We start from the raw sequence: 26,989 nt of genomic DNA, 5'->3' as shown, positions 1-26,989 counted from the left end.
AATAATGCTCACAGATACGAATAGTCTACGTCTCCTCACTCCTACCTCTTCTCTTTTCCTGCCGTCGTTGTCTTTGACTCTGTTGCAGGCACTTTTCGTTAAGTAAATAAACGTAAGCGACAGATCAGTTATTGGAGGTAACACAGTCTGAGAAAGAGAGGTAGCTCTGGGTATGCATCAATTTGTATTGAGTGCGCGACGCGTTGGCAGCTCATTTGATGGATTTCCCTTTTTTGGTCGACACAAAAGATGCCTATGAATCACCTGCATAAATGTGAGCCATCGACATGGATTTGTCGAATGCAAAAAGCAAATATTTAATTTATGCTAAATGCCTGGCCAGTAATCTGAGTGCTTATGTGTGTGTTTGTGTGTGTGTGTGTGCGGATATGTTTAGCATATAAAACAGATTCTGTGTAAATCGTAGGCGTAGTTGCATCAATTGCCAGCTGATATTCGAATTGTTGTTCGATTCCAAATAGCAAGGCATACAGGGCGCATACGTAATTTTGTGAAGACCACAAGGCAAAACGTTTAACCTTAGATCTCAAACGTTTTTCATGCATTCATTCAAGTCTGAGCTATTTTTAGACACTTTCTCTTGGCATTTCCAGTCATTGATTATTAAGTTCTTGAGAAATTTAATTCAAAAATAATTTCTATGTAATTCAATTATATTTTGGCAATTTATAAGAATCTTTCTTGGTATTCATCAATTGACTATAAATTTAATTACTGATTTTCTATTTCCATGCCAATATTGAATAATTGCTCTTTTCATGAATATTTGTCACGTTTTATATTTCACTCTACAATAACATGTTATTAAAATGGTTTAGTTTCTTACATTCATATTAAAATAAGTTAATGTATTTTATTGAACTATATTGATAATATATTTTATATTAAGAAATTTAACTCTATTAATTTTTTGACTTTAAATTTTTTTTATTAATTTGCTTGTCATATCTTTTAAATTTTGTTACTTTCAAAGATTTCATGAATAATTTCTTCAATTCATATTTTTTCTTCACTTTATTAACGTATTATTAAAAATGATTTTATGTAACTTCTGGGCGCTCAATCTTTTTATGAGATGCTAAATCAAAATCAATATTAAGCTAGAGGACTGCGAAAATGAAATAAGCGTGGCCAACAACTTGCTTTATTAGCCTAGAATTTATTATAATTTCCGTCTTCTTGCGACATTTTCCTTTTGCGCTCAGCAATTATTTTAAATTTATATTGCGAGTCTGCATTGAAAAAATTTTGTATATACGGATAAAAAAAACTGGCACAAAAATATGTAAATTAAGAAAACAGACGCAGAGAGACGAATGACTGGGGCAATGAAGGATGGGATAGAAGCAGAAAAAGGGAAGAGAAGGGGACAAAATGGAAAGGGAAGAAGTTAAAAGTAAAGAAAATTAACAATTTGTTGCGCTTTTGCAAATTATATGGCACAAGTTGTAAGTCGCCAGACAAAGTCGAGTTTTCAGTTTGAGTTGTCGCTTTGTCAGTGAGTTTATTTACCCTGTAAGTGAGTGATTAAACAGGGTATATACACTTAACTTTCAATGTAAATTCAAGTAATTATATCAAAAGATTCTGAGTGGGTATTTCTGAGTCGAGTTTTGCTTCACTACTTTGTATTTTTCTTCATTTGTCAAGCTATTATGATAGAAAGCGAGAAATGGAAAGAGAGAAGAGAGTGTCCGAGGGAGATGTCGAATAAAACCGACTACTGGCAATGATATTAGCATAATTTATCCAACGCTTGGTCAGTTGCAAAGAGCGAGGGAATGAGTGCGACTTGTGGGACTTGATAGTTAGCTGCTGCCAGTTGGAATCGAGCACAAAGCACAAATGGCCAAGTCAAAGCTGCACAGCGTCTTATCGAGTGGCATAAAAAGAATTGCGTATGAATGATTTATGATATTGGGGAGAATGGGACTTGGCCAACTCAACTCCACTCAACTCAACTCAACTCAACTCAACTCAGCAGCAGCTACCCTGAACCCAAACTGCATTAATGCATTTGCTGCTAGAGAGCATTTTGTAAAAAGGAAATGCCTCAAATCCAACAGAAATCCTTTAAACGCAAAGAAAAAGGGAGAATAATTTAATAAAGAAAGAAATTTCATAAACGTTGCCCTGACGATGCGCGAACAAAGCAAATGAATCAACGCAGCACTCGGAATAAGCCAAATAAAATGAAATACCAGGCAAAACAATTCAAAGAGTGAGCACAACACACAAAATGTCACATTCTGGTCACATACATGGAAAACAAAAGCTCTGCACTTCTGAGGAATTCAACACTGCAAATATATGAAAGAACAACTTGAAAGGGTAACGTAGTAGGAGATGAAAGCAAAATACACTGACAGAATGTATCACATCAAAAACGTGACAAATTTATAATAATATTTGCTTGATTACCTCAAAAGAATTTGATTTGCCTTTGCTATGACTACAACTAAAAGTAACTTCAAAGTGTTTGCTGACAATTATTTTGGGAATGTTTTCGATACTTGTCAAATTAAATAGAGTTTGGTATAGTGTATTTAAGTTCAAGCTTAGATTGCAATCCTTAATTTTTAAGCAACATTTATTTTACGAAATCATTTTTCGATGTAACTTCAAGCGTTTCCTAGGAAATATTTGGGTAGCTATAGCAACAAGTTCTCTCAGCATTTGAAACAAAGTATGAAGTATTTTTCTTTAATGTCATCAATATTGTGTCATTGATTTTGGGGCAACATCTATTTAAAACAAACTGTGTTTATTGGAAATGTTTTGGGTGGCTGTAGCATCAAATTTTCGGTACTTGAATTACGATAAATCAAGTGTGGTAAAGTGTATTTAAACTCAAGCTTAGTTTTCAATATTTTCAAAAAATATTTTGCAAGGTAACTTGAAAGTGTATCCAAACAATTATATGGTTTATAGTAACAAGTTTTGCCTTCATGCAAAACAAGTAAAGTGTTGAGTATTTTTCCTTAATATTAATATTCTATCATACATTTTGTGGCAAACTTTATTTTAAGAAACTTCAAAGTGTTTTATGTAAATTATTTGGGTAGCCGTAGCAACAAGATTTCATAAGGAAATTGTTGTGTATTGTAAATTTCCTTAATCTTAGTTTCCAATCATTGATTTTTGGGCAACATTTCTAAAAAACTGAATGTTTCACAGTAAGTCCCCCAGCTTAGATGTCTATAAAAGCGAAGTGAACTGCAACAATAGTTTTATGATTCATCTAGCGTTGAGTTAACTTGAATCTCTAGAGCAAAAGTAAGTAAAAACAAAGGATAAGAGTAGCGAAGCAACTGTTGACCAACTTGCAAGTAAAATAACAACAACAGCAGCTGTTGCAGTAGCACTCGCAGTGGCAACAACAGCAACAATGTTGTTGCTTCGTCGAATGTGGCATGCGGCAAAAGTTACGCGCACTTTGACGCGTAAAACCGGTAGCTAAAATGGCTGCCAAGCGGAGTCGAGCCAAGCTAAGATGGGGACGACGATGGCGACAACAAAAAGCGTGAAACGTGCGTGAGTTGCCGCCAAGCAGCGATGCTGGCAGCGACGCCAGCAGCAGTAGCTTTAGCTACAGCAGCAGCAACAACAGCAGTAGATACACAGTCAAGAGATATCGCGAGAGGTTGTCGCTACACTACGACAACATGTTGCGATTGCCACAGCTTCTGCTTTCAGTGCAACTTCTTGTCGTTGACTCGTTGTTGTTGTTGTCGCGGTTGCTGTTGCTGCTGTTGTTGCTGAGTGCCCCATCGGGCAAAAGTTGCCATATCGTTGATTACATTTGCAATTTAGCGCTTGTTCCCCTCCTCCCAGTATAACTAGGTTACGATACACACACTCGGGTGCCTTATCAGCAAGCAGGGAATATGCTTCCCTAAATCAAGTCAAGTGTATTTAGAATTCGGCAACTCCCAGTTGTAGCAGAAGCTTAAGCACATCGCTGTCACTCTTCTTTATATGGCTTTTTTACACGCACGCTTTTGCGGCTTCTGTTTTTGTTCTGTTTTGTTTACAACCTTTATTTGTGTGACTTAAATATTATTGCATTTGTTTATAAAACGTCTACAAAATCAGACTTCTTAAAGTACGTGCTCTTCAGCAACTGAATTGATTTGAAGATTCATTTCTGTATTGATCACATCGTATGTTCTTCAAATTGTTGTATCGAAGATTAATTTCTGTATTCATCATTTTATATAATATATTGAAATTACCTTTTGAAATATATAATTTACTTACTCTAACATATAATTTAAAACTCATGCATAAACTTGATTTAGTTTTCTAATAACTAACTTTATTCAAATTGTGCCCCAAAAAGTAGGGTATCATTTAGTCAACACCTCTCTACGCAGTCTGTCGACTAGATTTTAGTAGAGCACGCTTAATTGTTAGATTATGTTCAGCTTGAAGCTGTAATTAAATTGTCGCAGCTCATTGTTTATATAAGTTTTTTATTGCTGTTCCTATTAAATAATTACGGAGTGCATAAACGTAGCACTTTGAAGTCGACAAAGTCGATGCCAAAGCTAAGCTTAACCCCCTCGCTCGCTGACCAATGCCAATGCTCGCCGAGAGTGTTTTACTATAATTATGTAGAACATGGAAATTTTGTAGCGCAGTATATAGCGGGTCGAGAGCCAGATCATTACGGGGCTCAAGTTGTCGGCACTGGCGGGTCACTAATTAGTAGCAATTAAATTCATTAATTCAAATTAATATGATTTGAAAAACATAAAACTTAGTGAAAAAGACGACGACGACGAAGACAAGAAAAAGGTTTTCGCGTTACGCATTTTACACGACCAAAGGCAAAGAATGAAGAAAAAAAAACGTAGCAACAACAACAACTTTACAGTAAGCTGAGCAACCCCAACTCAGACTTCATCTTTGGCTTTGCCTTCGACCAGGCCAATGACCAGTAGGAAACAATGGCACAAAGTGTGAAAAGCAATGTTAATGATGCGAGATCTTCGCGCAAAGACGCAGACAGAGACTAATGAATGTGCCGCGGGTTTGGGGCAACTCTTCTTGCTACAAGCTGTAAATGTCGGAAATGTCGGAAAGATATATACAAATATATTTACAGGCATTGGCAATTATTTTACTTTGTCGCTGAAAAATGGCAAACACTCAAATTTAAGTTACAATATTCATGTAAATATAATATACTTAATTTTGAAATATTTGTAAAATACTCTTCTACGATTTTTTTATTGAGTGTGTTGTGATTTTCTTAATCTAATCGATACTAAAACTGTCCTTAAGCGAATCAAATATTTCAGACATTTTACATGCTCATTGTTATGTTAATATAACTAACTTAATTTTAAAGTATTTATTAAATAATTTACTCAGATCTCTTTTAAATGTATTTAAGTTTAAACTTTTTAGCATCGATTGTGAGTCTTTTTTATCGCTACTCAAATTCCCCATAAGCAAATCAAATATTAAAGACATTTTACATGTTCATTGCCTCACTTAGATATTGAATCTAAATTGAAATTCCGACAATCGCGTGCATGGAATAATGTTTTGCTTAATCTTCACTCTTCGAACTGTCTCTCGGTAATGGAATCGAACATTAAAGTCAACTTGACATCATCCTCTGCACAAATTATGGCCACACACATTGGGATTGTCTTCCTGGCTGGATTGCTGCGACGCTTATCGGTCTTTGGTCCTTCGTCCTTCGTCGTTGTGGTCCTTGGCAATTGGTGGGACCTCTCGCTGTTCTGTTTATTTCTAATATCCTGACGCCGTTGGCGACAATAAACACGCCCACATTGAATGGCTTTCTGAGCATCTCTCACACACATAAAAGCCCATAAAGCGCAGCGGTTGCCGCTGTCATTAAAATCTCTTTTTTGGCAGTTTTATACTAGCACTCGTATCTAAGGCCTATACACTAAGGGCAATTCCCTTCCCATCCCAGAACACCTTTAACCCCTGGCTGGTGGCGAAACATCGAAAAGGTTTTGGACGGAAAATTTCTCCCCTTTGTCTAATTTGATAAGAGCTCGGGAGACAGATGAAAATGCGTAAATGAAAACGAATCTTTTGCCATTCTTTTGGTTTTTTTGGATTTTTTTTGGGCGTGTAAATTGCCGTTGTTGTTTTTTTTCTACGCTTTCGACAATTGCTTTTCTCTAAAGTGCTCAAATCGCTTGCGGGCCAAGATTTCAGTTTTTATTAAAAGTATAAGAAAAATGCATTCCTTTCACAGTAAAAAACTTTTGTTAATTACATCGAACATAATTTTTTGTGCTCTCTCTTGTCGAGTCCAGTCGTTGCGTAGGTTTTGTTATTAGTTTTGTTGAGGACTAGCTTTGGCTTTGGCTTTGGCTTTGGCTTTGACATAGCTACGGCTTTAGCCATGGCTTTTGTTTAACCTCATAGCGTCCAAAAATTTATTGGCCCAACTTCAAAAACAACGAGCAAAGTTTTGGCCGGGCCAACACCTTTCACATGCTTTTGGCATGAAAAAGCGTTAAAAGTTTTTTCTCCAGGCATTTTTGCATGACGTGTTGAATACTTTGGTTGTAGTTGTTGCTGTTGCTGCTTCCACCCATTTCCTTCCCTTTTTTATTATTTGTTGTTTTTCATCTGCAGCACAAAAGGTAATGGGTTAATTAAGGTTTTTGCTGAGCTCAACTGCGGTTGCTGCACTGTGGGTTAATTAAGTGGCATGAAATTTCATAAAAATGCAAGTAAATTGATTAAAAATTGCAAAGCCAAGCTAATGACAAGCGCTGTGACTGTGACGTTGACGTTTTATATGAAATGAAAGTGAGGTTAAGTTGCTTTACAAATGAGGTTAAGGTGAAGCTGCATGAAAGTGAAGTTGAACTAAATTCAAAGTGAATAATGAAATAAAGGAACTTATTGTAGACTGAATAAAGAATTTATGCTTTATTTAAAGATTCCATTGTACTAGTTGCGTTTATAATTTCTTGTCTGCTTCTTTTTGCTGCATTGCTTCGACTTGAAAATGACCGGCGTTAAATTATGTACAATATCCGACAATTGTGGATAAGCGATTACCGATATGCGATAGCATATCAACCAATGCTTATGGACGTATCAAAAACTTGGCAAAAAAGCAAAGAAAAATCATTGCTTATTGTTAATTTATTTCCTTTTTGGCTTTAGAATTCTTTTTTATTGACTGCGCTTTGCACGCTCGCCCGAACTGAACGAACTCTTCGAACTGCTGCGAACTCTGCGGACTCTACGGATGTGGCATATCCGGTGCCATGTGCCGCACACACGACGACGACGTCGACGACACGACTGTGAAGCGTGGGGGGCAATGACCATAAAAGACAGCAGAAGCAGCAACAGCAACAGCAGTGGAAGGAAAGGAAAGAAACACACTCCGAAATGGGACAGGACAGAGCTCACTGGCTGGCCATAACAAAGCCTCGACACATTCAGTGGGAACTTTTAAGCGCCTTGGCTGGGCTTGTAATGAACTTTTATTTGCATTGTGCGAATGCGGGATAGAGACGGGGATGAGATGGTGGGGTGTGGACAAGTGTGCCAGATTCTTGTTCAACTCAACCATAAGTCGATACACTTGCCGCCCATTTCAATTCATTCATTTATCCCATAAAGCGACCGCCGCATGTGTTGCAAGGACTCGTCGATTTGGTATTAGGTTGTGTTCAGTATACTCTCTGTCTCTCTCTCACTCCCTGCTTTGCCACCCTCAAAATCGATTTATGGGCATTTCCGGGTTGAAATCACTTAAAAGAACTTGTAGACGTCGAAGCGAAAGGGCAACGGGAATGACGCGACGCTTGCTTGTTAGCTCCTCACTCGGCGAAGTCAGCGAAGTCTTTTGTGCTTGGGTTTTATATTTCCCCTTTTTGATCGCATTCATATGGACCTTTCTTTCTACATGTATGTATATGTAACGTACTCGTATTTGCTCCACTTCCACTTCCTCTTCCAGCTACAACAACTCCATTCGTTTGTTCTCTCTGTCTTTGTGTGTGCAAAAATTTTGCGCAAATTTGTGAGCTTTATAAAATAAATATTGCAGGGCGGAATTGAAGAAATACAAGATGAGGGGGTTAGGTCTCTTGACTTTGGGGTTGTATTTTTAGATGTTTTTGACTCGCAATCTACTTAGGACAAGTGGACAATGTAAATGTTGTAATTGAGTAGCATTCAGAGATGTGACTTGAAGATATGATGTATCACTAATATATTATTTATTTGAAAACTAATTAGAATCAATACATACTACGTATACGTAAGTATTGCTAATTGAAATATATGTATTTCTACATACATTTTTATTATTAAGCATTGGAAGATTAGACTTAACGATATGATGTATCTATAATATTATATTCATTAGGAAAATAGCGACAATTTATGAAGCACTTACTTAAGAACACATAATGAAATACATAACTTAGTATATTTATAAACTTGTAGAAATAAAATATTACACATTTCGGATAATTCGTCACTCAAAATATATCTCGGAATTTCCCCCTCATCAAATCTAATTGATGTTGAAATTTTCATAGTTGTCCGCTCCCTTTATGTCAGAACTTATGGCATTGTCAACATTTGGGGCGCTTGTCGCCCCTCAAGTAATAATGCACTTTAAAGTGCTAAAGTCCACTAAAAAAGAATCCATTAACACTTTGTGTTTAAAGTGTTTGCGAGTGTTTCACAAATATGCACACAAATATTTTGAGCGCATACTCCTAAAAATTGTTTGTGTGTGTTCCGTTCTGTTCTGTGCTGTTCTCCCATCTCCTGCAGCAGCTGTCCACTTTAGCATTATAATTCTGATGACTCTGGTCTGTCGTCATGTTTACACTTTCAATAAAAATCCACTCTCAGTTTAATGTGCCAGACGTACACGACGTCGCCACGCCATGGCGATGATGCTATCCCTACAGTCGGGGACTTTCGCCACAATTATGGCCTTTAACCCTTTTGTCAACAACTTTGAGTTTATTTGGACTTTATATGCACATGCCGAGCATGTCGCAGTCGCAGTCGCAGTCGGAGTCAGAGCTCTGTCTGGTTTTTAGCTGATGCTGCCCAAAAAATGCCTTTGAGCATTGTCATAAGCCGGTTTTTCGGGGACTTTTCGCCTCTCCCGTTTCTCCTTCGCCTCTCGCATAATAATTTTATATGCTTTTTGGCTGCATTTTTGCATAGTCAGTTTTGCAGGCGAAGCTTTGAATTTTCTATGGCGACCACAACCACACGTTGCATAGCAGATGATGAGTCATACATGCAATCCTTTAAAGGGCGAATCTTTAAATGGGCTTTTTCCCACTTGTGTCAAAATCGAAACTCCACTCGAAATTAAATGTAAAAAAACTTTTCTGTTTCCTAGGCAATTTTTCTGTTGACATTTCATTATGCAACACCCCCAAAATGTGGATGATGATGAGGGTTGGTTCTGCACATTTTTGCGTATTTTGCCAGCTCACGTAATAAAAATAATAATAATAATCATAATATTTTGATTTGATTTGCCTGCAGTAGGCACAGAAAAAAGTAACCCCCAACGCGTGTTTATAATTTACGATAATTGCGCCGACTTGTGACATTTTCAATTAATATTTGAATCTAGGCAGAGTTCTATGAGTCGCAACCAAACGACGATTTTCAACAGTTGTCGATGAAATTATTAATTAGCAATATTTATGTAAGGCAACAGAAGGCCAGCTGAGGTTTCCCTCTCTCGCTCTCTCCCTCTCTCTCTCGTTCTCTGTGTGTGTGTTTGTGTTTCTGTTTACATTTGATTTGATGTGATTTTGTTTGCTCAGCGAGCTCAGCTGGACTCAAACTGAATGTCCTTTTGTATATTAATTGGACTTTTGGGTCATCAGCTGATTATAATGGGCAGTTTTCCAGGTCATTGAGCAGCTGTTGTGTTAATCGACTGGCAGATACTCTCTTTAAAGTGCTGTTCTGTGTTTGCTATATCTTTTTTTTTGTACTAACTTTGGCAAGTGCTTAACGACGGTGCCATAAAATCAAATTTATGCATTACCAACTCGGCTATCAGCATTCGCATCAACTGCATTGCCACGTGCCTCGGGGGAGCTCACACTTTAAATAGGCATTAAATTGATACTGCCAAACGTAAAAAGTTTTACCTTTTTCATTCTTTCTTTTTTTTTGGGTCTCCCTTTCACCCCCTTTGGCAAGACTGCTAGCAACCCGCACATATTCCTAATCGCTTTATAACTTCTAACGCATTTTATCAGCGCTAACTTCCACATCCCCCGTCTGCAAATTCCTGCCGCACTCAACAGGAAAAGTTATTGTTAAGTCTACGAAAATGTCGCTTGCACGCACTAAGCACTTGATGCGACATCGTGCTCTCAACCCACGCTTTGCAACACTGGCGTAAAAATGTTCATCGCGTGCTTTGCTTCACTTCTCTTGTGACGCGTCATTCATCCAGCATTTTTAGTATTTCCAGCATAAATATATATAGTATGGGAGTTTGTCTGGCAGTCTGTCGTCGCCATTTTCCCCTTCTTCCCCTTCTCACATCACCATCTTGACTCTGTCCAGACACCGGCATGCAGGCGGAAATTATTGTCGACGGCGTCTTGCATTTTTCCTTCTCTTTTCTTTTCTTTTCTTTTGTGATGCCAAAACTTTTCGACGCCGCCACACAAAAAGTTGCCACACTTTGTGGCATGTTTTTCATTTTTTTCTTCTTTCTTTTTCTTTGCAATTTCTTCTGCTGCTCTGAAGCTTGATTCACTTGTGTCTGGCGGCGTAAACAGATTTATTTATTTATTTACTCCGATTAGATGGCAGGCAGGCTGGCAGCTTTATCTGTTCTATGTCAATTGTGAATGGGACAGAGTGGCAGGGAATCACCCTAAGCCCAAAACGTGTTATTCACCTGCCAAAATAGCAGAACCCAACCCAGCGAAAGTAATAATCGCACGTATCTTTACAACCGAACATAAAAAATGACTCACAATGATTCACAATTTGCAAAAAAGAAAACACGTCGATAAGATAACAAGCCATGTACATTACCTACGCCTGTTATCAGATAAGAGTTTTCAGCCCAGAACGCGTATATATTGCCAATTGCTGCCTAACTGCGACACAGTATAACAATTCCAGTTGAGGAATTAAGACCTACAGCAAGAGGATAACAAGAGGATTCCAAGCAACAAAAGACTAAGAATGCCGCCACCACCACACCACGATCGTCTCTTCGGCATCCATTTGGGATTGCATTTGGGCCACCACCACGGCCACCACGGACACCACCCGCCACCACCGCCGCCACACCACCACCATCACCACCACCACGGACCTCCGCCACCACCGCACTACGATCACCACCATCATCATCATCATCACGGCCCTCCACCACCGCCGCCGCACCACTTTGATCATCACTATGATCATCACCACCACCACGGACCACCTCATCATCATCATCATCATCACTGCTAAGGAATTGATGAAATGAAGAAGCGATGAATTTTGTGATTTCCCTGTGAAGTGAATTCATATTGTTTTAAGAATTTTATTTATTTTATACAAAACTGAAGAGAAACCCATAAAAAATATAAAAACTCTTAAAAAGCCCAATACAAATATGTGTTTCATTTTAAATAGAAATTTGGAAGTAAAAATATGTAGTAACATTTTAAATACTATTTGTATAATAAATAACTACAAAATGGTTTTGTAACTTAAATTAAATACACATTCAAGTACAAACTCATTACTTATAATGTCAAAAGATGTAAACTTGTGATACTATGTGTCTAACACTTTATCTTATCTTTTAGTTTGCCCCAGAGAACCCAAGCTAAAAAGCACAAAAGAAAGTACAACATTCTAAATATAAATCAATGTCAAAGCAAACTAATACAGTAAAAGTTTCTTTCAATTATGAAATTAATAACTGCATAACAAAAAACAAAAAAAGGCGAAATTATTCACTATACAAAGAAGAAAAATAAAAAAAATAATTAATAGTGCATGAAATTAATACAAATATACATACTAAAATAAAGTATGTGTCACATTAACATTGTATTATACTATACTTTACACGTCAAAGCATTCATTTTCAATGATAAATTTTATTTGTGCATTTATGAAAACAAATATAAAATAAAAACTCACTTTGTACATAAATCAAAAATGTAAATATTTTCAAGCCTATTAATTCTAGGCATTAACAATTGCGCAATTGGGTATTAGTAATAGCTGATAATAAGCGTGACAAGAACGACATGATAAGATAGTAATCGGAATAATAAATATCTTATCTATATTCTACCCACAAACATAATGCGCAAAAAAAAAATAAAACATTCACATATCCAATGCACCAATAAAAGTGATTCGAAAGTGACATTGCTTTTGAAATGATAAACTATCATTCAATATCTATAAATAAAATGATTTATGACATTTGATAAATAAGAATTTGCTATAAATAGCAAAGCCTTTGTATTAGATAATTGAATGAATGCGTAATCTGAGCAAAAAACGAAGTATAATAAGCGGCTTATGGCGACCACATTGTGAATTAGCCACAGCGACAATTCAATTAGGTGGCCCGCGGTTAGAAGTACAAATATACATAAAAATATATGTATATACGTGTACAAAACTAACTACTGTTGCTATAACTGGGGCCGAACGACCTAAGCATTGTTAGGCGCATAAATATAAATGAATTAAATATCAATGGCCCAGACAAATATTGGCCAATTACAAGCCATTAGAACTGTTTGTCACATAACACTAATTAGCAGCAGCTACAAATGTGTAATTTAATTTTTTTCTCCCCAAACTCAACTCGTGAATAAGTAAAGGGAGGGGAGTAGGAAACGCGTGAGGCAACTGTCATAAAATGCAAAATGTTGCCAATGGCGTGGGACGTTGATTCGACACCTGGAAAATATTGGTAATTAAAATTTGCCATGTTAGCCAGCTAAGCCGGTTCGTGGTTTTGCTCTCTGACGTTGTCTAATAATGTTGTAAAACATGTTGCCATTAAATAAAGCGACAGACATGGCCAAAATAACACCCCAAAGGCAGCAGCAGCAGCAGCAGCAACAACAACAAAAGCAGCACGAGCAGCAACAGCAGGCGTTACATTTTATTGACTTTATTGACAACCCAACGAAACGAAAAAAAAAAGTTCAAATAATATTAATATATACCTCTCCATATATATATTTGTAAGTGACTGAATTTTAATCGAAACTCTTCGACGACAAGTTGGGCTAATGGCCAACGGTAGCATTTCTCTGCCTGTCAATTAACTATGAAAATTATTTGTGACCAACCCACTAAGCCAACGCGGCAAACCCGTCTAAATGCATTTTTGACAATTTTAAACGACAGACCTCAAATTGACGGCTCACTGCGAAAGTGAAACCTGTCACACACTCGCACAAAACTCGCTATAAACAATTCACAACTCACATCTCAATTCATAATTGTCAGCGTATATTTTGTGTGTGTGTTGCCGCTTTTAATTGAAATACTTAAATTATGTAGTTCAATTTCGAGCACTTAAATTATGTAGTTCAATTTCGAGCAGCGGCAAAGTGAACTCGTTGTGTTGCCCATCTTAATTATTATTTGCATTTAATTACGACGTAAAAGCAACAACTGTTGGCAGTTTATAAATACTTTCAAGTGAAATGAATTGATTTCATTTTTATTCTCTGGAAAAATAAACGAATATATATTGTACTACTTCATCAGCGTGGTCGATTACCGTTATTTTAAAACAAGTTGGCAGTTCCCCAACTTTAAGTTGGCAGTCATATTTTATAGCCATTAGATAATAACTCGGCAGCTCTTTTAATTTTGTTTTGACTAATCGAAAACGTTTTGTCTTTTATTTACTATTTCATGCTCATAAATACCACTTTATAGCAAGTTAGCATGCCCCCAGCTATCCGAACTAGTTGACAGTCTTAATTTATTAGATGCAATAAACAAAAGACTTTGTCTCCCACTCTGCAATAAAGCAAGTTGACAGCACTGTTTAATTGGTATCATATAATAAGATATATAAGATAATATTTAACATATTGATTAAGCTATAACAATTTTATTGCTTTTTTCTTCAACACAAGTTGGCAGCTTTCTAACATATTTACTAATTCAAACTGTTTTCTCTTTTATTTACAGGTATGTACTCGTAATTATCTCTCTAAGTATCCGACAAGTACAAGTATGTATTGTATAGTATTCCTAATCCTTCATTAGCTGAAAATAAAATTCATAATACAATATAATAGCCACAACAATATCTTCCATCTAATACAATACTTAAGTAGCTGTATGTGAGCAAGTCATTTGGGGTAATAACACGACACTAGAATATAATCAAAGTCAAGAGTAATTTCAAGAATTCAACTCATGACATTTGACCATCTGCGATTACATAAAACAATTTAATAAACCCATGAAAAATCAAAAAATGCGATAACTGCGAACCAACTACAACTACAACAAGTTAAACATTGGCTCAAACTCACATGTGTGGCAATAAAAATTCCTTGAGTAAACACACACAGAGAGGAGTGAGCCCAATGATGGGCCGACAGACTGAAGGGAACTGAAAGACAAAAGCCATATCAACTACGCGTGCTCGCAACTATCTTGCGAATGTAATCAGCCAAAAACCAAAAGAGCAGCGAGAGGCTGAGAGCAAAGATCCCTGAGTAGCCAGAACTCTGTCCCAGAGATAGACCCAGAGTCGGAGTCAGACTCAGCGTAATGTCGCTTGTTAGTACTAATGATGGCTAACTTTCCGACATCTTTGCTTCTTGTGCCCCAATGAGCCAGCAGATGCTGAAACAAATAAAGAAAATAAATGGCATGCAAAGAGCTAATAAAACAACGAAATTTAAATACTCTAACGGTTAGAGTCTAACCATACAAGACAAATAACCTTATTTTTGGAGAAATTCCTAACCAAAGAAGACTGCTAATATATATAAAAAAAATATAAAAGGAGAAGATATATAAATAATGTAAATATTTCACTATTCATAAAATTATACACAATGAGGAATAATTCTTGCCATCAATGAATTTTCCTAAACAACAGGATGTGTAACTAAACTTTTAAAATTTTGTTTTTTTTTTTTTTCAAACAATAATTTTATAATAAATAGTCAAATGATTTAGAGTAGTACTTTTAATAAACCTTCTATTATAAAATTTATTGAACTTTCAATAAAAATAGTAAGACAACTTCAACACTTCGAATTTCAAGAATTTTTTGCAACTTTTGATAAACAAAAGTAAATTTATGTAAAGTTAAAGGCGATAGAATTCAAATTGAAATACACTTTCGACACTTTGATTTGCCAAGTTGAGAAGCCATCGCATATACCCATTTGGCGCCTAGGGCATGCCAAAGGAAAATAAATTTGTACAGCTGCGATAGAAGCGGCGCGATATGCCTCCAAATGTTCTCCGGCCTGGTCTGGCCAGGCGATAGCGATGCCGATGGCCATTTCGCATGTATGTCATAAATTGCCCATGGAAGCGCAGCAGCAGCAGCCAAACGCAGTCGCAGTCGAACAACAAGTTTTGGGAGGTTGCCCCGTTGAGCATTAGTTTCAGGTTGAGGTCCAGGTCCTCAGGTCCCAGGTTCCAGGTTTTAGCAGTAAAAATTAATAGGCAGCATAATAAGCGGGATTTTATGACAAGCGTGCACCTTAACGCAGCAGTTAGCCACGCCTCAAAATGTTTCCCCTTCCCCCAAAAGTTCAGCCCAGTTTGTGCCGAAAGATTTCTCATGGCATCATCATCAGACGGCAACAGTCATTTGGCTTTAGCTTCAGCTGCTGAGGTGAGGGATCAGTTGGTCGCGTAGTCACTTGAAAATTACGCAAATTGAAAGTTACATCGTTTGGGCTGGTGACGTGCCATGGCCAAAATGGGCATTAGGCCAGGCCAGGACAAGTGAAGTGTATGCTGACCAGCCTCCCTCACTCCCTCTCTCTCTATCTCTCCTCTGTAGTTGTGGCCAAATCGTTTTTGCTTCACAAGTTAGTTATGAGCTTCGCATTGGCGCTACAAGATTCCGCTTTATGATAATTACACGCAGCTCCAGCATCGCGTCGCGTTGCTTTATTTATATGCAATTCAATATGTGTGAGCCAGACAGCAGCAGCAGCGGCAGCAGAAGCTGCGGAAAATTGAAAAACTTTGCAGTGGGGGGAAAATATATGGCCGATTATGTAAGAGCTTATGGTGGTATATCGTTATTGGGCGGATTGTCGGCATTGTGAGTTTATATAAAACGAGCTAATGGCTTTACGAGTTTAATTGAAATGAGCAGCGGGGAGGTGAATGGAATGTGTGAAGAGAGAGAGAGAGAGAAAAGCCGTGGTAGCAACAAGTGGCAAGCTTAACTATCATAACAAATGATGAAAGCGTATTTTCAGGATTAAAATGATTCAGATACTTTTTTTGCGGGCATAACCAAGTTTATCTATACCAAACAATAAATACGAAATTTTCAAGAATTTGTTAAGATTCATCCAAAGGCGAAAATATGTGCTTAAGCCATTTTAACTCAATAAAATATTGTTGTTGAGAATAATAAAAATAAATGAAAATATTCATTTGTGCTTGAGCCAATTTAACTCCATTAAATGAATGGATAAAATAACATAAGCGTTTTCAATATAAATATTCACAAAAGTTTCTCAGATACCTTATATTGGTTTTATGAAAATATAATAAAAAAATATAAATGAACTGGAAATAATAACACAAACTCTAATAATACAGCTTAGAAATGGTTTGAATCTCAAACGTTTCTATGTTAATTTATATTGATTTTATATAAATAAAAAAAAGAAACAGAAATGAGCTGCACATATAATAGTTAACATAAATTCTTATAAGATAGCTTAGAAATGGCTTCAAATCATTGAAAAACAAAGGCTGTAAATTGTTTATATGGCTTTTAAGTTAGAAGGCAAAATAAGTAGAAATTAATCTTTTCTCAATCTATAAACACAACCTACATATGTAAAGTTTTTTTTTTTTAGTATCAACAAATAAGGCTAACACGAAAAGAAAGCTTCAACTTTATAGCTTTTACATTTCGAACAAATTAATGGCAGTTCCAAGCGCATTTCCTGACTACAAGCATAGCCTCAACTTCAACAAATAACAGTAACTAAAAAGACTTAACGAACAAACCAAGCAGTAAAACGAACCATGAGTGTATATCTAACAGAATATAAACCAAACAGTGCCTTGGGCACACTCGCCTTCACCTTGGCCATATAGAGAATTTATAGCAGAGGGACTTATACGACCTCCAAGCTTCGTGGGCTGCGTCTCGATGCAATGATATAACCATAACAGCAAGTCGCATAATATTCATTAGAAGTTTATGACAGCCTACGCTCCAGCATAGTTGTAAACCCAACTTTTATGTCTAGGAAAATAGATAAACGACATCGAGTCAAACGCTATATCCAAAACCAAAAATAAAACTGTAGAATCATAAAAATGATTAAGTGATAACTTCAAATGATAATCGATGGCGCGGCTCAGTTTTTGGTAGCGAACAATGAACCCGAAATGTTTATGATGGTAATTATAGTAGTTTTTAACAATGGACGACACCGAAATCTATTAGTAAACACACAAATGATGAGAAATTGAATCGATTCGAGAGAGATAAAAAAGAGAGACGAAAGAGCTGCCATAAATCATGCACCATCGATGAGGGGATCATCCAAATGCGGAGACACTTGTCAATGCCATTTTGGATGTCTGGCCAGACATAAAAAATAACCGAAACCAAAACTGAGTCTGGGTTTTGATATGTAAATTAGCTACAAATCGAAATAAAGCAGCCCTTTTTCATCTTTCTCTCTCTTTTCTGCTATTGTTGTCTTGAGGCCCTATGCAAATGGATTGCATTTGCAGCTTTGCATTTTAGATCTGTGGCCTGCATTTTTATTACTTGTCAAAATACGACAAAATTTATGGCAGCTGAGCAATATTTTTAACGCCAAAAGCAGCGCAAAAAGAAAAATTCAAAGGAAATATTCAAGCGCACATAAATCATACAACTGGAGTCGAGACTCCAAAACTCTGGAGCCGAATCTGAATCTGATGTTGATGCTGCTGCTGCTGCTGCTGCAGCAGCAAAAGACAAAAAAAGGAACACAAAAATAAAAACACAAATGCGGCGCATAAAAGTCATAAAAATGAAATTAGCCATACAACGAGACTGGTTGCGAGGCAACTGGAAGCGAAAATCTCATTTCCCGGGGCAAGCGAAACTTGTCGCGCGAAATTGTTAAGTGGTGGAGGAGGGCGACATTAAATTTAATATAAATTTAAATTGCGCCACTTAACGCGAGACAGCAGCATTTTGGCCCTCGTTATGGTTAAACAAACTTTTTCGAAATCAAAGCAAATGGAAACAATTGTCACCATTGAAGTTGGATCGCATTACAGAGAGAGAGTTACATTAATAATTCTTCGAACTTATTGGGAAAAAGGAAATTGTGTACTTGCCCTACGCTGTCCTGCCACAAACTGTGTTGCCAAAAACTTCACACACACAAGAAGAGAACAAAACTTCAAAAGAATGTGGCAAACTATCCGCACAAAGTTTGCTTCCCCCTCTTCTACCACACATAATTAAGACTTCTTCGAGGAGCTGAATTAGTGGAAATGAGCTAATGAACCAAAAGTTGCGCCAAGTAAAACTTCAAAGCTTGAAGCAACCATGAAACTACTCATCAAACGATAGACAACACCATCTGCCATTCATCTTCATTTTGTGTTGAGGCCGCCGCCGCCGCCGCGATCATTTCGAATGTGTCTATTCCAATGGGAACTCTCTTTCTCGCTCTCGCTCTCACTCTCTTCTCTCCCTCGAAAATTCTAAGAAAATTCTGCCTCGGTCGGTGAATATCAAAGACGACGGCGACGTTTGCCCACAAAGAAGTCAAAGCAAAAAAGGCCAAACAATTTTTGCTTTCATTTGAAAAAATGGCATTAAACTATTTTGCATGAAACCAGACGTGAATCATTGAGAGATTCGCTTCGGCATGTGTGTGGTGTCATTGCTACAGTGGACACTCGGAGTGTGCAACCAGCATTTGCATTCTCCATTTACTCCAAAGATCTTTGCCGTCCCCTATCAATTGTTGTCATTGTTACAGTAAAGTCGTTAATTGACGAACCATTTGCATGGTATTTTTCTTGTTGAGATCCATTCATGCTTCACTCTATCAACGCCACAGTCTATCATTGACTGACTGATGAACTATTTTGTGGTAGTCCATTTCCTTCTCCCTCTGTCTCTCTCTCTCCCTCTCTGTATCTTATTCTTCGCTCTGTTGCGTTTCGCTTTGATCTTTTTTTAATAGGAAGCGCCCGAGTTGTTGAGTGAAATTTATGGGCGATGAAAAATGCAAGTGATTTAAAAGCAAAAAGATACTTACTTATACACAGAGCCTTTGGGGCGTATACGTAATCGGGGAAACATTAACACACAACAAGCCAATTAATTGAAAGCAAATTGGCCATTAACTAGCCAAAAACGTTAAAACGATCCCCGAGAGATTAACCGCAAGTGTTCATCAACACCAAAAAGCAGGGAAACACAAAACAAAAACAAAAACAAAAGCGAAACGCGTAAACAGCAGCCAAACAAACCAACGAAACGATCGATCGAACGATCGATCTCGATGAAACGATCAATGGAACGAGCCTAAACGAAACTCGGTTACAAACTCGGCTAGCGATCGATCGATTGATTTCCAAATGGAGAAGACGAGAAAGAGAGAGATAGGTAGAGAGGGAGAGCGATATACTCATAGTACGTTACAAGATCGCTTGATCAACATCAAACAAAACGACCCGCTCAATGGCTTGATTAATGTGCGCCACATCAATCAGAGAGCTGCAGGCACATCGAGACTGAAGGGGAACCGCATAAAATAAACATAACAAACTTTAGCGAATGTTTAAAGTCGCCCATGAGCACACAGAGGGGACTAGATATATATGTATATATATATATATCTGGCTATGTCTGCTGCACCCACACACAAATTGAGTTCAACTCGTTGTGGTTGATTTTTTTTTTTGGGCTCAAAGTCTTGTCAAAATAAATGAGCCAACATAAATCGAGCATTGGCTAGAGGTACTATAAATTCGAATTCGCATTCGTACTACGACTATATCCAAAGTTGGCTTTCGATCTGCAACAAAAGCAACCAACAAAGTGACGACTGATCGAATCAGCATGGCCAAAAGGAAAAAACGCCAAATGCAATGCCCACAAATAAACAACGAGAACAACACAAACAGCAACAACATCAGCAGGGTTTTGCTTAGTTTAAAGATCACGATCTTTTGCAGCTCCATGAAGCGTTTGCCGAAATGAGCAACAAACACAAAACAAACCGAATGAAACAATGCAAAACAACAACAACAACAAATCACGTTTGTGATCTTGACTTTAGACACCAAGAAGACAAAAAGCCTACAGTTGAAAACAAGCAAACAAAAATAAAACTCAACTCGGCATTAAAGCGAAAGAAAAGTCATTTAAATAGCCGGCTTTAAGAGTTGGCGAATTTAAAGAGAAACATTTGTTTTCAAACCGATGACGCCGCAAGCAGCCCAGAGGCGTTTAGTGTGGCACGAAGGCAAACGCAGGTGAGACTGCGAAAATGAAAGATATAAATGGGGAATGAGATCATTTGCTTATAAGGAAATGAGAAATTAAGAAATGAAAGAATGCAAATAATATACATTATTGTATCCTTACTATATAGTTTTACATATTTGGACAATGGATTTAAATTAGTATTTGCTAAATTCAAAAAATTTATTATTTTTTAATTCATGTTTTTAAGATTATGAAAATATAACATAGTACAATAACTTTTGCTACTTTTGCTTTTGCATTCAAATATTTACATAAGTTAATGAGTTTATTTTTGTTTATTTTTCATCGTATTATTTTTAATGTTTTTAAAATTTTAAATCATTTGAAATAATAGGTAAGAAATCTAATTTCTTTTCTGCATTTTAGTTTTTCACTCTTATACAACCTCTCAAACATTTGTAATTCTTCCTAAGAACATCACTAAAGCGTTCTCAAAATGAAACCTATTTCTAATTTTATGACTTTTGCTTTGTGTGTTTAAAGTCAGCTTTCTTTCTCAGACCCCCATTGAGAGCGCCTCTGTTGCTTAGGCCTAGACAAGTTCTACTTGTTTGGTGCTCTTTTGTGTTTGTAGCTATTTGTGTTGTTCTTGTTGTGGCTACTTATTCGTGAGCTGAGTGTATTCTGTGTGTTTGTGTGTGTGTGTCGTGTTCATTGTTGTACTCTGGCTACACATGCAAAGTGTTGTTTTTGTTGTACTACCTGCATGTTGTAGTTGTTGTGGTTGTTGTTGTTGCTGCTGCTCCGATTTGAGTTACATGACAATGAGCAGATAGGGAGCTATTGGGGTCTGGTCTTTGCCTCAGCTTGCACAATGGCAATGAGTTCATCGGGCTCTTTTTTTTGGGGGGCTTTGCCTCTAAAAATTTCTGATTGGAGTCTGTTGTTTCCTACTCCATTGTTGCTGTGGTTGTTGTAGGAGAGTTCACGTCGAACTTTTTGTGGTTGCCTTTTGAGTGTGTGCAGAGAGAAGATAGAAAAGAGGCAAACACGAAATCTTTGGCTTCCGTCTTGACAACTCACTAATTCTTCAATTGTTGAGCAACTTTCGAATTGAATTTTAGCCCCTCGTAACTCAAAGCTCGTAACTTGTAACCGGTAACTGGGGTTACCTGGGTAACAACCAAGTCAGCAGCCAACACGGACGTATTAATAAATAATGTGAATATCTTTTTCTTTTGGCCAAAAAGGTCTCACTTTCCTCACTCTGTTGCAGTCGCTCTCAACTCAACTCTTGGCATTAATTTGGCATTCAGAGTGCATTCCCTTTCCCTCGCAGTTTGCCTAATTAAGGTATCCATTGTGGCATCCCTTGGGGAGTTGCAGCAATTTGCTTCAGTCTCGACATGTCTCCTCCTTCCTGACTCCCTCTCTGAGTCTGCCACATACATCATTTTTATAATTTATGTGTAATGCATAACAAAAGCTCAAGTAAACAATAAATGTATAACAGCAGCAGCCACAACAGCAACATCAACAACAGCATGAAAACAAATCTAATTTTGAGAGCATTTCCCTCAACTCACCGCAAAAGCCAACGTACAGACGGTAGCTCATCAATTTTCCACGTGTGATTTATTAACTAATTTTCCTACACATTTAAATGCGCATTTCACGCGGCACGTACCAAACTGAAGCCTCACACAACAACCAACAACCAAGAAAAAAACAACACGAAAGCGAGAAAAATACGTGGAAATTCATTAGCAGAAATTGTTGCTTTTCTTTCATGTTTCTTATGGTTCACATTATTGTTCGACTCACCAAGTGAAATATGCGCAAAAAATGAGCCCTGCCACTGCAAAAATGTTTGCGCATTAATTATTTTTCGATTCAGCCCAAGTGCCTTGGCGCAGTGCCTCAGCATAAGAGACCCACTAATTTGTTACGAAAGAGGAAGCAAGCAGCGTGTTTTCGGGAAAAAGTGAGAGAGAGGGCGCAAAATATTATTAAGGATTATTTAAGATTGCAGCCATTACATTATGAGCTTGTGGTGCTGGTGTAAACCCCACTAATTTGTTATGAAATGCAGGCTGGATGGGAATGTAGCAAATGGGAATATTAATACGTTGAGGGTAAAACTCTTTCGGAGCTAACTGAGCAAAGGCAACGCAAAAATATTATAAATATGTACTGAAGAACTCTTCTAGCATTAATTCCTTTGAGTTTGGGAATAGTTTATAAGCAGTAAAATTCTGTAAATGCAATTTAAGACTAGCATTTTGCGAACATGAATTTACCTTCACTAAGAATTTTCATATTTTCTAAATGTTGTTTTAAAAATTATACTTTCTATTTTTATTTGAATGGAACATGAAAACAATTTACCTTCATTAAGACCAACAATGAAAAATATTCTGCTTATTTATCTGAATTTTGTTAAATGGTACTTTAGAATTTTTATTGCTCTCGTTTATGCCAAGTCTATTAATGCTTTTTATGTACTTTCGACTAAAATATAGAAAATAAGATGAAATTTTGCACTAATACAAAAATGTTCTATACTTCACTTAAGTATAATAATATGTAATTGTTTTATGTTAGTATTTGCTGGTGGAGTATAAAATAAAAGATACAATCATGAAGTCTAATATATATAATAAAAAACAGAAGATACCTTAATAGAATTTTAAACCAATACAAAAATTTATTTCACTTTTCTTAAGTATAAAAATAATACTATATGTAAATGTTTGCTAGTGAAATATAAAATAGAAGATACCATCAGGAACACTTAAGATTATTCATAGTTATCTGTATTATTTGAATGGGATTTCAGACTGATAGAAGCTTAGTTTACCTCTTAGATATCAACAATTTTAATAGAATATGATATTTATGTATTTCCAACTAGAATATAAAATGCAGAAGATACCTTCATTAGGAGTCAAAATTGAGCTATGCATCGCGTTGCAAGCTTGTTGAAGTTGCACAAAGTTATCGCCTCGATATGAACCCATTTAAATGCCAAAGCTGCCACAAGAGGCATGCAACCAAGCAGCTAGAAGCAAAACTTCATGTTTACCTTCTGCATACAACATTCTGGCGACATCTACATGGCCATAACTTGTGCACATGAGCCAGCGCAAAGAGGTGCCAGCCACTGTTAGCAGGAGTTAGCACAAACTTTGGGAAAGTGTGAAGAAGTGGGGGTAGAGGGAGAGACAGCGGGAGAACGGAACGGAACATCGGAAAAATGCAAGCAACCAAATTTGCTTGACATTTACAATGGCCAAACTAGCCAACTAGTTACTGCCAAGTTGGCAACTGGCTTACGAGTGGCCAAGTGACTCGCTGTGTGATGTGCCCCTGGACTGTTGGACTGTGAACTGAGCGGAGTGGATGTGTTTGCTGTGTGTGCCAAGGTAGAAAAATGCTCAACCGAGGGGCTAAGAATGGTAATAAGGGGGGAAGGCGGTGAAGTGGGCAACCAGAGCAAACGGTGGGGCACTTGTGCCATTTTAAGTGTTTATAGGTATTTATTTTTATTGTTTTTTATGCTTAACGATTTTTTAAGTGGAGTGTGCAGCTGAAACAGCGCCAAGAAGTAAATGCAAAGTAATGCAGAATGATGAACTAAAAGATATCTTAGAACTTACAGACAACCTTTTATTCGTAATGATAAAAATTAAGTAATTTATATTTTTTAATATAAAAGAATAACTAAATGTGGAGAATTTAACTCGTGAAAGGCAAAGCATAGAAAGCTTTAAATTTATAGACAAAATTTAAATTAAATGAGATACATTTTTCAGGAACGGACATGAATAATATTTGTTTAATAATTCTGGAAGATCAGTACAAGAAATAAGATTACAATGAAATTTATAATGAACTAAAATAAATTTCTTATTAAACTAAACCAACAACGTTTATTGAATAATTCCCTAAATTCACATTTAATAAAATCTAAATTTAATGATTGTGATTTTGCATATAACTTATAACTTATTGAAAAATATTAATATAGCAAAATTAAAATTTAATGAACTTAGAATTATTTATGCAAATTTTATTGGAAAAAAGAATTGAAAGCCAATTAGTTTATTTCAATCGTTTATGCAAATTTCTATTGACTGCCCGTTGAGTTATTTGAGATACCCTTTTCATACTCTTGGAAGGTATTTAAACGTCAACCAAGCACTCGACTGTGACTCGTATGCAAAATGCTCTGACTATTCTTTGCGGGTTTCGCTTGATTTTTTTTTCATTTCTTGTGTTTTTTGCTGTATTTGTTGTTGTTGTTATTGTTTGGTTGGTTTGTCGGTTTGTCGGTTTTCGGTTGGTTAACAAGCGAAACAACAAGCAGGCGGCATAGTTTAGCAAGTTTCGTATTTGCATTGTGTTGTTCTCTCTCTCAGAGAGGTCGACGCAAGTCAGCGGCAATTTAAATGCCAACTCGAGCACAAGAATACCGCCACATTTTTGACTGAAGAGGGGTCAGCGGAGACAGAGGAGAAGAGGTTCACAGAAGTCACAAAATTTTCAGCTGGAAGCTTGAAAGATTTATGTGCCTTTTGTGTTGGTTCCGCAGGATAACAATGCACATCGTGGACGCGCAACAATTTCGCTTTCAATATTGTTTACCTTCCAGCAATATTTCAATTAATTCTTCGAATACACACACACACAACAAGATGTATTAAACGACACAATGATGCATCATTAAGGCACAGAATATACAGAGTCATGATCGTGTCTCTGCAGTTTTTCCCTTTCATTAAGCACTCGCATTGTTTTTCAATTTTTGCCTTCATCTGCATCTTTTGTCTCCTATTGCAAACTTCTCTCACTCCACACAGCCAATTTAATTACTCCACGCATTTTCACATTCCCATTTTTTCCACCAGCAGCTTTCGTGATTTATCTTAATTTATGAGAAGCAACGAGAGAGTGAGAACGTGAAGTAAATTGTAATTTATGCAGGTGAAATGTCCGACTCAGGTGCGAGAGCCATTTTCGCAACTTCAACTTTTTGTCAGCTTGTAAAAGCTGCAGCCGAGGGGGGAACAGAAGCGGAGAGCCACTGAGACGGTGGCAAAAGTCACTTATAAAAATTATTTAATTATGTAATAAAGTTTCACTTGATGTCAACGTATAGAGCGAGAAATTGGACAGCAAAAATTAATTATGAACCTCAAGTATCTTGTTTTTCGCTTTTTTGTGTCTTCGGCGAGTTCACTTTAAATGCTCGTGATGAAAAACTTTAGATTTAAATTTTTTGTTTGTGCATTCCTTGGGTATTTCGAAATACAAAAATGCCAGGCTAATCTGCAGCCAGGGAGACAAGGGTAAACATTTTTGCGTTCTCTGCTCTGCTCTGCTCTGTTGCTGTGTGGCACCTAATCCACTTGTCATCCCAGTGACCCCTTGTTAACGCACTAATCTAAGAGATTTTTTAGCATATTTTCATATATACAAAGAGAGAAACAAAGACTGGGCAGCTGAGTGCAAGGTATAAAGAATATCCCATGTCAACATTAATTAGGGTCCAGCATAATTCACATCTAATTCGTAGCAGAATGTCAGCAGCGGCTCGCAATTTGAATATCCTGTGCCTTGTGTCCTTGTCTCTAAAATGTCGCATTAACATATGGGACACATTCAGCCACTGCAAATGGACCCACGGGTCAGTCTGACATTTTTATTATTTCTTTTACATTTTTTTCATCTCTTTTTTTTGGAGGGAATAATGTAAAGCTCGCCTCACAATTAAAATGTCATCATTAGGGAGCTGAGATAGGCATAGAGACAGCCAGCTTATGGCGCAAGTGAATTAATGGGACTAGCACAAGGATATCAGAGATGTGTAGGACACGAAACTTAAGTGAGGAAGCGAAAAAAATGGAGGTAGAGGGAGTGAAAGAAGAAATCAACTTCCTAATGTTGTTTCCTATTTCAATTAATTGTTGCGAATTGTATTGTAAATGAATTGAAAACATTTTTAAATTGTTTTTAAGCTGAAATGTCAACTGATGTGCTTTTTATGCCCTAAACAATAAAATTAAGTTAACTTCTATATCAATTAATTGTTATACAAAACTTAACTTAACTTAACTTACAATTTCACTTCTTTTGAATACCTAATCCAATCAACACTCATTGTGTAACAATAAAAAACTTCCGGGTATTTAATGTTCATCATTCCCATTTCTATTAATTGTGAAATTATAAATGAATCGAAAACATTTCCAAATTGTTTTTTAGCTGAAATGTCAA

At 36.8% G+C, this 26,989-nt stretch overlaps 2 protein-coding genes across 2 annotated transcripts in view; both read left to right on the top strand.

Annotated features, from left to right (window-relative positions):
- LOC133844151 (frizzled) overlaps positions 1–26,989 on the top strand; it is a 114,397-nt gene that overhangs the window by 52,841 nt on the left and 34,567 nt on the right. The window lies entirely within an intron of this gene.
- Positions 11,155–11,661, top strand: LOC133844089 (uncharacterized histidine-rich protein DDB_G0274557). The gene has a single exon (XM_062277923.1). The coding sequence runs from the start codon at positions 11,239–11,241 to the stop codon at positions 11,512–11,514; it is 276 nt and encodes a 91-aa protein (XP_062133907.1). The 5' UTR covers positions 11,155–11,238; the 3' UTR covers positions 11,515–11,661.

This window comes from Drosophila sulfurigaster, chromosome 3 (genome assembly GCF_023558435.1).
Source record: "Drosophila sulfurigaster albostrigata strain 15112-1811.04 chromosome 3, ASM2355843v2, whole genome shotgun sequence".
Taxonomy (NCBI): domain Eukaryota; kingdom Metazoa; phylum Arthropoda; class Insecta; order Diptera; family Drosophilidae; genus Drosophila; species Drosophila sulfurigaster.
The sequence above is the reverse complement of the archived record's forward strand: the minus strand, read 5'-3'. Positions and strand labels throughout refer to the sequence as shown.